The sequence below is a fragment of the Lepisosteus platostomus genome, chromosome 2 (assembly GCF_059453375.1).
Source record: "Lepisosteus platostomus isolate fLepPlt1 chromosome 2, fLepPlt1.hap1, whole genome shotgun sequence".
NCBI classification, from domain to species: Eukaryota; Metazoa; Chordata; class Actinopteri; order Semionotiformes; family Lepisosteidae; genus Lepisosteus; species Lepisosteus platostomus.
This window is the reverse complement of record NC_142612.1, coordinates 79,148,177-79,158,623: the sequence shown is the minus strand read 5'-3', so window position 1 is coordinate 79,158,623 and position 10,447 is coordinate 79,148,177. Positions and strand designations below refer to the sequence as shown.

The following is a 10,447-nucleotide window of genomic DNA, read 5'->3' as shown; positions in this document are numbered from 1 at the left end:
CGGGGAAGGTGGGAGACGCGGAATTGGGTAAATTGACAGTCGGCAGCGCCAAATTCACGGCGAAACAGAAATCGATTTAAACCCAACAGGGAGGTTAAGAAATACCGCCCGAGCACCTAATATATATATATGTTCAATTTTAATCTCGCTCTCCTCCTCCCCCCTCGCTTCACAGCGTCACTATCCCGGATCCTGCAGGAATGTCGGGTCTGTGTTCATTTAAAAATAGCATCATGTGCTAGCTGCTCTCCCAGACTTCCAGCTCCGTCTCCCTCGCTCGCGGTAGCATTCTGGGGCTGGAGGCAGGAATGCGAAGATGGCTGCAGACTTGGGAGAGCTGCTGGTCCCGTACATGCCCACCATCCGAGTCCCCAGGACCGGGGACCGGGTTTTCAAGAGCGAGTGCGCCTTCTCCTACGACTCCCCAGTAAGTGCTCGGCGGTGCCGCGCAGGCGGCCGTGCGGCCCCGCTGGACACACGTGAATCGCGCTGCGCACGGAGGGGGACCGGGGGTCCGTGTCCGTGTCCACCATTCTCTGCGCACCGGGGCTCGACCAGCTCGCAGCGCCGGCTGAAATAACTCACCCCGTCCTGCCCTCCCGGTCTCCCTGCCTTGAGCACTGCTAAGACGGCGGTTGTGCGATTCTCGGTTATCCCACCCCCTAACAGTCTTTGGTTTTCGAGTGCGGGCTCAGCTTTGAGTCCAAACTTCCTCCGCGGAGAGAGAGAGAGAGGGTTTTTCAGCACTGCCGCCGGAATGCGGTAGGGATCTGTAACTTCACGCATGCAGACTATAATGCGTTTTTTTATGTTTTAGAGAGGCGCAGACAGCTTCCCCGAGTCGGTTTTGTTTTTGCTTTGTGATTTGTGATTTGACAGCGCCCTGCTCGTAAAGATTGAACGTTTTTCGAAAACGGGTCATCCGCAGCGCTTCTTCTGGGCTCAAATTTTCCTGGAGTGAGGGAGCCCCAAAGACGTGCCCGTTTCGTGTCTGGGCTGGCGAAACCCACGTTCGCCTGCTCTTAGACGCGAAACAAGGCATGTGGTCTAGTTCTTCAGTATACAGCGGTGTAATGTCACCTTTTGTTGCAAAATGTCACGCTGAACATGAACGCTGAAAGGGACAGCATTTCCAAAGGAGCAAGGGAGGAGCAAGATTTAACCTTCAGGAACCACGTGTTGGGGAATATTAACCAAAACCAACACTTTATATAAGTCAGTTCAGTTTCTTGTGTTTTTAAGGACGTTGCCCTAACTTTCTACGTATTATTTTATAAGCTGGGGCAGATTTAAAGGTGACTCAGCTGTCAGGTACTCCTCATGTCGGCTGGAAAGCCTGGGCTATTTTTAATCTCTTTTTCAAATGGCTCATGTGTCGCCCACCCAACTCCATTAACCCTGGGGTCTCGTCCAGCTCGTCCAGCCTATCGCCACCAGGGACAGAAAGGAGAAAAAAAAAACTATTGCGATGTTGTTTCCTTTACAAAAGAAACTTTAAAAAAAACTCGCAAGTCTTTTCTACCACAGGAGACTAGGACACATTAGAATAAATTAAGATGATTTCGGATGTATGGTGTAGTTAATTCGATAACTTCTCCTGTCCGGCCTTGTCTTGGTTACCAGGAGGGATTTATACTGAAACGCACATTACTGTGGGCTGTAAATCCTGTGGTAATCTGCTGAGGGCTTCACACCTGAGTTGCTGTTTTTTTAAATGTATGTTGTGGTTTCTATTGTAGGATTGAGCAGGTGCTCCTGGTTCTTTTTAAATGACAGGTGTTTCTTGGGTTTTGCTGAGATAAAAACATTCACAGTGGGCTGGAACAGATGTCTTGTAGCCACAACGTGTCCATGCGCTCATCTAGCCCTCTGGAAAAGAGTTGGTCAGGCACACTTTTCTGTTTTATTACAGGAGGACTGTTTTATTTCTAGAATGATTTAGGCACTTAAATCTCTGATACATATTCCTCTGCAGAATGAGGCACATTTACTGTCTAACTCAGCAAAGTTTCTTTGCATGTCAGCTGACTCTGAGCTAAGTGTTATGAGTTTTCATTCATCGTCCATCTGAAAAATTATCGATGAAGTCAACCCAGCAGACATCTTGAAAAGTGACCAGTGAAACCTGAATGGGTGCACCTGAGTGGAACTGTGTGTTTCCCCACTCTGATATTGAAGTTAGAAATGGCTGTAGCTCTGCTACATGGAAAATGGCTGAATTGATTGAATTAAGGTTTGACAACACCGACGTCTCCGCTTCTCAGTGGCCTTAAGCTGCTGATGAAGAGACAGAGGCGAGACAGGTTCCAGATTCCAGGAGGTTAAGTGCCAAACTAAACAGTTGGTCTTTCTTATAAATCTGTGTTGACTGTTTACTAGAATCTGATTTCTAGACAGGTGATCCTCTCCTTTCGTTCTGAAACCATTTCCGTAACGTTTCATGTGCCGGGTGCTGGGTGTGGTGGTCAGTAATTTCATCGAGTCAGTGTTTGTCACCCTCTGAGGGATGTGTGCTACGCTGCAGTACAGACCTTTGTCCTTCCGCTGCCTGAGGCCTGTTGTCGACGTCTTCTTCAGTGAATACTTGAATGAAATGCTCATTTAGTACATCAAGTTTCAAGTTCAAGTTTCAAGTTTATTGTCATTACACTCATATACATGGTATATGGTATAACGAAATGCTATTTAGCTAGCTCTCGGACATAAGTAGTACAAAGAGAAAAACAACAACAACAACAACAACAACAATACAATTGTGTAGCAAAAGAAAGACAGAGACAACAGGCAGTGTGCAAAAAACAATAACAGACGATGTGCAAAAAAACAACAACAGGCAATGTGCAAAACAACAAAAAGGTAACAGGTTATGTGCAACAATATGCATCAACAGAATATAATAAAGGGATAGAAATTAAATTACATCAGCCCCTGTCTAGAAGTTTCCTATTATTGTCTCGGGTATATTTTACTTCATTCTTGACATTTCTTTACCTGCTGTAACACCGAAGGAGCTCTTTATTCACCTTTTACTTTTTAGCTTCCATTAGAATATTCTTTTCAATTCTCTCTTGGCCTTTCTAATATCCTTTTACCCATGTGTTTGCAATTGATTGTGCTGCCTTACTTTAGCTAGATCCTGTTGTTTTTTTAATTGTTTCTCAGAGCACATTCTTTTCCTTTATTTTTCTAAGCCATGTGTTGAATCTTTTGGGATGGGATGTCATTTTTTGGCTCTTTATCCAGTTCCGGGAGAGATTGAGTTCTGTGCTTGAAGCAGAATCTCTCTCGGCTCTTGCCACGCGCTCTCCACCGGCTTCGTGTCTTCGCCCGTTTTACTTCTCTCGACCTGCCCCCTTCGAAGTCTGCTTTCTGGGGATTGTAAACTTTTGCTCTGGATTTAACCAGTAGGGTTTTCGAAATCTACTTCAAAGCACGTTGCACTATGAGCTGAACCTGCTCGCTGAACGAGCACGGGCCGTGTTTTCTGACTTGTACGGAAAGTAGCGGTGAAATCCCCCGATTCGCTTGTCTCCCGGAAGACAGAGGGAGCCGGGCGAGAGCGTCACAGTCTGTACAGTCATGGCTGCTCTACCGTCTCAGGCCATCGCTGCGCCGCTGCTCTGCGGTTTTCCACTGGATGGAGGGTATCTGAAGAGGGGCAGGGGCTAACGGAAGAAAGCCGGGCCCACGCTGGCATGGCGGACGGGCGGGCTGAGACCCCGAGCTGGGCTCAGCACAGTGCCGGTCCCTGCGGGTTCCTCCCCTGCTCTCCTGTGGCGTGAGACAGCCCATCCAGGGTCTGGCCTGGTGGCCTGGGTAGCTCAGGCTTGTGTACCAGCTCTCAGGTGTCAGCCATGTGCTGCAATAGCCCAGTGATGTCAGCTGCTGTGACTCTGGTGGCCAGGAACCCCAACCGTAGCCACAAACACTCCAGGGAGGGGAGCAAACCGAATTCAGCCTATCTTTGAGCAACAGAGGAGAACGGAGACGCTTGAGCTTTTCAGTGTGAAATCCATATTATGGCGATTACTCCATGGTGTGATTTTCCTCTGGCTTGTGCTGCTCTGTGTGACGTATACTGACACACAGTGGGAAACACAACAATCCGACAAAATCCTGGAGTTTGTTGGGCACAAGCGTAATGCCACGTGCAAGTTCAATAAAGAGCAGTTTGCTGATTGTTTGAGTTGTATTGCTCCTCAGGATAATGAAGTTCTGAGCTCAAGTGATTTAATTTCACAATATTGCCAGGTGTCCAGTTTTCAGTTTTTGAGTAAAAGTGACAGAATGATTTGATTGAGAGTTTATATAAATAGACGTGATTTTAACTAATTCAGGAACATGACAGATACGTTCGTGCCCTTTTTGAGTGATGAGATCGGCTGTCTGACACCCATCTGTGAGAGAAGAATGAGATTCGGCTTCGATTAGCGCAGAGGAACCGGGAAATGGGCTCTGAGGGTCATCCTGAATGACGGAGAGTCATCACACCAGTCCAGGACCGTCACATCTGTCAGACAATCCAGCGACAATTTTTTAAACCTAAGTATTTCAGTTAAAAATGTGTCGTACAGAAAGTAAAAAAGCATGACAGTGGGTCTGTTCCTGTTTTTCCCTCTAGGAGTCTGAAGGAGGCCTGTATGTGTGCATGAACACATTTCTGGGCTTTGGCAGGGAACACGTCGAGAGGCATTATCGCAAAACCGGGCAGTGTGTGTACATGCATCTGAAGCGCACGATCAAAGAGGTAAGAAGGGGAAAACAAAACCATTTTTCTGTTGTACTCATTTTAATTTTAATTAATTAAAATAAATAAATTTTATTTAGTATTTATACTTCTGCATAAATACAAAGCAGCTATGACTGGACAGCTTTTGCTGTTGTCTAAGAAAAAGTTGATTGCTGTCATCCGGGTTAATTGATGTGCTTCCAGATGGTGTCGTGGGGCCCAGTGTTTGTCCCCCAGTAACCCTGTGTGACTGTGCAGGTGGTGGTCTAGGATAGGCTGTCAGTACATGGAAAACCGATTTGGCACTTTACACAGAAGACAAGTCCATCATGGGGGAAAAACAGGGGGTGTCCTAGATTAGTTTTTTAGCGTTTTCTGTCCAATCTCTTCATAAAATCGATTACGTCTGTGCCGTTTCAGAAAGACGGTAAGCACCTTCACACATTCAGCACGGGATGTATAGATGTTGCTCAATTCAAAGTATCCATTCTCCCGCAAGAAATGGAATATTCCGTTGTCTCCTTGGTGCGACCTCAGTTCTGCTCAGGTCACCGGGAGCTTATTTTGGGAGAGTCGTAACATAAAACACGTTACATCTGGAGCTGCGGCGATTGCATTTCAAGCCAGTGTTTGTCTTCATTTTTAGTGTTTGTTAATATTTTAGTCATTTTTGGGGGATATTTCTAAAACTGGGGGACGTTGGAGCCTCTTTCCCGTTCGGAGGGGGTAGGATGGGTGTGGGATGTCCCGGGAGACGTCTGGCCCCACGCTTCGCCCAGGTGCAGCAGTCCGGGCTCTGAGGTCAACATTGGGCGCTACAGTCCCTTGCTGTGGCGTGGCAGGGAAGCTGGTGCTCTAAGTGGACCAGATATTCGGATCCCCCTCGATGACGGGCTGGGCCTCAGCTTGCAACAGAGATGGCTCGACCCAGACGTGGTGAGCCCCGGGAAACGTTTCCAGCCCAGCCCCTGCCTGTTCCTGAGGCAGGGTTACTTTCAGCGGAGGTCCGGCACGCATCGTGCCCTGCCCTTGTCCAGCAGGAGTTCTGCCCAGAGAAGGAGATGACCGTCTGTCTCCATCTCCTCGAAACCGCTCAGGCCCAGTCAGGCCTTTTCAGCCGCCAAAAGAGTCTGTTCGATTGACAGCGGATATTGTGGCCAGTTAGTCTAAGACGCAAAAGACTCTCGCCTCCACGCGCCTTTCTCTGTGAAAACAACGCAGCGCGCGTGAAATATTCAGTACCTGGTATTGGCTTCACGCGCAAGACTGTAGAGCAGTTGGAATGGTTCGATCTGCTCTGCATTAGGAGTCATAAGCTCGTAATTGGGTTGTTTGAAATTGGATTACTCTTAAAAGGAACGTGTGCAGGACTTGCAAATAGTGAGGTACAGAGCTTTCTTTTAAAGGAAGTCTTGCGACTAGCAGGCATAAAGCATAAGATGCCTCTCCTGTGGTACCCGACGATCTCTCGCATTTTGTGGGCTAGAGCAGCTAACAGAAACTGCCTTCTTCGCTGTCCGTATTGGCGTCGGCATGTTCAAGCACCAGGTGTCTTCCTGTTGGGGGACTGGGGGCTGGAGGGAGCTCATGGCCAAGGCAATGAAATGAAAGCCGGCAGGCGCTGCCAGTGTCTCTTTCTGCCTTTAGTCAGCCTTATGATGATGTTTTCTTGGCTAACTGGCACGTTTCTCCTGTACTGGCTTGCCTTGCACGCCCCTCTAGACCCAGCACACGGCCTGCCACTGCACCTGGATACACTGGCTGAGCTGCGGTAAGGCTCGTAAGGGAAATGTGAGCTAAGGCGCAGTCTCACTGTGGCTGTTGTCACACATCCATGGAAGAGTCAGGTGAAACCAAGGATAATTTTCTTCATAGCCGGGTGAACTTCTAAAATAAATATACATGTTTGCAAGGATCGACTTGCAAGGAGAGCTGTCCTAAACTGCCCTGGCCGCCTTGCGAGTGCAACCCCGCACAAACACGGCTTGTGCTTTGTGGTGCTTGGCCTCCTGTTGGAGGTCTTTCCCTTTCCCACGACCTGGATCTGCAGATCTTTCCAGACGCTTTGGAAGGGCAGTCCGGAGGAGGCCTGTGCCTTCAGGCGGGCCCGGCCTGAGCTCCCGGTGCTGACGTGCAGATCCAACAGCTTTTCAAAGCCCAGAGCAGCCAGATAAGGCAGCGTCTGTGCCGGCTCGGGTCTGTGCCCCCTCGGGTCTGTGCTTGGTGCTTTGCAGCTGTTGTATTTGTACGTCCCACAGCAAGTTCAGCAGTTCAGAAGTGGCTTCAGGAGTTTGTGCTGTTTAAAAGTCTTCTGAAGGTCTGATTTCCTTTCCGTTCTGCCCCGACACAGAAAGACCCAGGAGCCTCGGGAGGCGGGGTGCCACGGAGACAGAACGGGAAAGTGTTTTTAGGTAAGATTGTCCTTTCAGACACTAAACCCTCACCTGAGGGAGACAGTCTCTTCAGGGCAGCTGAGGGGCCAGAATCACAGATCTCCTGTGTCTGTGCTCCAACTTAAATACCGTGGTAGCTCAAACGGGGCGATGAAGCCTGGAGAAGAGTTCTCTCGTTCCTGTAATACTCGGGAGTCAATCACACAGCCCCGAACAGGAGGTCGGGTGGGGGAAAGGATCCCGAACCGGACCTCCTGCCGCCGGGGGAGTGGGATCTGAAGAGGGGCCGGGGGCAGCAGGCAGGGCGGCGCGCTGGGGCTGTTTGTACACAACAGGTGGCTCTGTGGGGCAGAGGCCGGGATGCGTCTCGCTGCCCCTGTGTGCCAAAGCGCTGGATTCCCATGTTAAGGGACGACTGCCCCCCTTTTCCCTTTGGCTTCGTGGCTAAATATAGCCCGATTATTTTGTGTATCTAGTTGGTAGGTGTTCTGTATCTAAAAGCGACACATGCCCAGCCGGGGCCCCTCCCTCCCTGGCAGAGGGGTTGGTTTACAGTGGGCCGTCCCCGGGCCCCTGCCGCCCCCCCAGCTGCTGGCTCCTGTCAATCCCAGCTGACACGCTGGTCTTGGTTGGGTGACATGAGCGACTCGGGCCAGATGGCATCCGCTCTGCTGACTGCAGCTCAAATTAACAACACAGCCTCCCTTTCTTCCTCGAGGAAGAGAGGCTATTGGGTGTCCAGCCTGCCCCCCCCATCACTAAGCCCACAGAAGCGCAGGCTGTGTTCATCTGGAGCGTCTATCGGCTGACTTGGCCCTCTCGATAGAGGCGGTGACTCAGCGCCGCAGAGCCGATCGGACCCTGTTTGGATGTGCCCACCGAGCGCAGACGTCCTGATCTGTGTCCGGTCGAGTGCCTGTGCTAAACACATCCCGTTCCCCTTCCTGCCATGTCCGGGCAAGCAGGCGCAGGCCTCCGGCTGCTCCGCTGGTGCCACAGTCGCGACTCAGCCCAGCTTCAGCTGCGATCTGATCACAGCGGCGCAGCTCGGGAGCCTCAGGCACGCCAGCAAAACACAGACAGAAAGGGATTCGCTGGCCGGTTGTGTTTCCAAAGTGTCCCGGCCCATTGGACCCCCTGTTGAAACCTGCGCCTCTTGTGTTCAGTCAAAGAGCTGCACTGTGCTGCCGGTCTCGGGTTTCAGGCTGGGGTTTGAGCAGGGAGGGTTCAGATGCTGCGGGCTCCCAGCTGGCTCCTCTCCCCTGTTTACTTCCCTGTCCTGTCCGTTGCGCAATCCTGTGTCCCTGGCTGAATGTATTCATCATCTTTTGTCTTTTTAAAGAGGACGTAGACCTCAGCTGCGATTTTAACGGAGACGATTACGAATACGAGGACGAGGCCAAACTTGTCATATTCCCAGACCACTTCGAGATCCCTTTGCCCAATATTGAGGAGCTGCCAGCGCTGGTCAGTGAGTGTGGTGATGACGTCTGTCTGTCGCGCATGCGGAGAGCTCCCTGCAGGTCAGAGTGTGCTGCATGTTCACTTATCAAGGCAATGTAGGAGAAACCCACCAACTTCCAGCAGAGCATGGGGAGATCACTGGCTTTTCTGTATAGAAACAAGGCGGCGTCTTGTTCTGGGTCAAGTGTCGCCCTCGTGTGGATGGATTTGCAGCTGGTAGATGGAAAAGCAGTGAGAGTGGACGGGACCTCCCTGTGGAGGAGGAAGCCCAGGGTGGGCTGGCCTGTCGATCCCCGCGACTCCCTCAGGGTGTGATTCAGTTTCTTCACCCCTTAGTGATGGCTACAGTCTATGTAGCTATCACTAAGTGCTCACCTCTACATCTACAGCACGTCTCCCTGCAGGGAGCCTTTTCTAACCCTACCCAGCAGTGGCGACCAAGGCTGGAACGCTGTAGACTTAAACAAACACAGCCACAATGCATGTACAAATCCATTAGGGTTTATTGTTATTAATAGTTAATCGTTATATTATATAGTATATGGCCCTGTGGTTCACACACTTTCTTATTTAAAAAAAAAAATCTGAAGGTTCAGTTTCTGTGTCATGGTTTTTATGTTCAACTTCAACTCAAGACTTGGCACAACTACTCATTCTGACCCTGGAGGCCAGGTGGCAGTGAGCCACACTGCAAGGCAGAGGGACACCAGTGGCTCCCTCTAGTGGGAGCACAGAATTATCGCTGGGCATGAATCCTGAGTTGTAAGTGACTCTGGACCTAAACGTTTCTCCTGAACTCAGCCGGTGCAGCAGTTTCTCACTCCGGCCCCTGCTGTGCGTCACCCTGGTGGGCTGCTCCTCAGGGGCTGAAGTGGGTCCCTCCTGCATGTGACCTAGTGTGGGAACCTTTGGGATGAAAGGCGCTATATAAACACAAGGAATTTGCAATACTAAAATGCAGGTTCGCATGTTTTCTTGGGACGACTCCTGGGAGCACTCCTCCTGCTTTCGGTCAAAGTGCGGCGAGTGATACTGACAGACCTGGGGGAGGTCATTAAATCACACATGAGCCTCTTCCCCCCCCCCCAAATGAAGTGAGGGAGCACTACTGACCCAGACATGTCAAAGGAAAGCTGGAGGTGTCTCGGGTTCAAGTCCCAGCGGAAGCACGGCTGTGCCGCCCTTACCTGAGGTCTAATTTCCCTCCCGTTGCACCAGGCAGGCGGGGCTCCAGGTCGCTGTTGTCAGCGAGGGCTTGTTCTCGGCTGGTTTACCAGCGTAGGTGGAGGCTGGCGTTGGCTTTCTATTGGATAGAACCAAAGCGAGAGAGAGAACTGTCCCTGGGCGCGAACACCCTCTTTCTGGCAACTGACAGGGTTACAGGTTCCCTCTGGTCTGGCACATGTGACAGACGCCAGGCTAGCTGGCACTTTCCCGGTAGGATGCCCTTGCATGAGACTCCTCCGTCTCCTTCCAGGTGACGATAGCCTGTGACGCTGTGCTCAGCTCCCCGTCGCCGTACAGGAAACAGGAACCGGACTCCTGGGAGGACGAGATCCAGGTGTCCAGGCACGCCAGGAACCTCAAGCAGCTGGACAACAGCGTCCGGATTCCCCCCAGGTAGCTCCAGAGGACGGACGCGTCCCACAGGACGAGAAAGGGAGAGCTCTCGGGACGCATGGCTCCCTGTTCCAGCTCAGAGTCGCAGCGCTGGGGGGGGCCCGCGGTGACGCCTCGTAAAGAGGAGTTTCTTGAAATCCCTCAGCGTCCTGTTTCTGACTGAAGCAGTCTCCCTGAGGCACCTGGGCCCGTCCGGGCGCTGGAACAGCCGGTGGGGGAGGGTGGTTTCGTGAAGGGGCCC

General features: G+C 51.1%; 1 protein-coding gene across 7 annotated transcripts in view; it reads left to right on the top strand.

The window, feature by feature from the left end:
- The first annotated feature begins 182 nt into the window (after positions 1-182).
- The window catches only part of usp13 (ubiquitin specific peptidase 13), a 32,187-nt gene continuing 21,922 nt past the window's right edge, over positions 183-10,447 (top strand). For 6 of the 7 annotated variants that reach the window (XM_088621525.1, XM_088621500.1, XM_088621516.1 and 3 more), the window contains exons 1-5: positions 183-427; positions 4,622-4,747; positions 7,080-7,140; positions 8,465-8,589; positions 10,064-10,206. In XM_088621525.1, the coding sequence (XP_088477651.1) occupies positions 317-427; positions 4,622-4,747; positions 7,080-7,140; positions 8,465-8,589; positions 10,064-10,206 (566 nt within the window). In that variant the 5' untranslated portion in view covers positions 183-316. Of the gene's footprint in view, positions 428-681; positions 763-4,621; positions 4,748-7,079; positions 7,141-8,464; positions 8,590-10,063; positions 10,207-10,447 lie in introns of those variants that run through there. The other variant, XM_088621534.1, reaches the window with a different exon arrangement.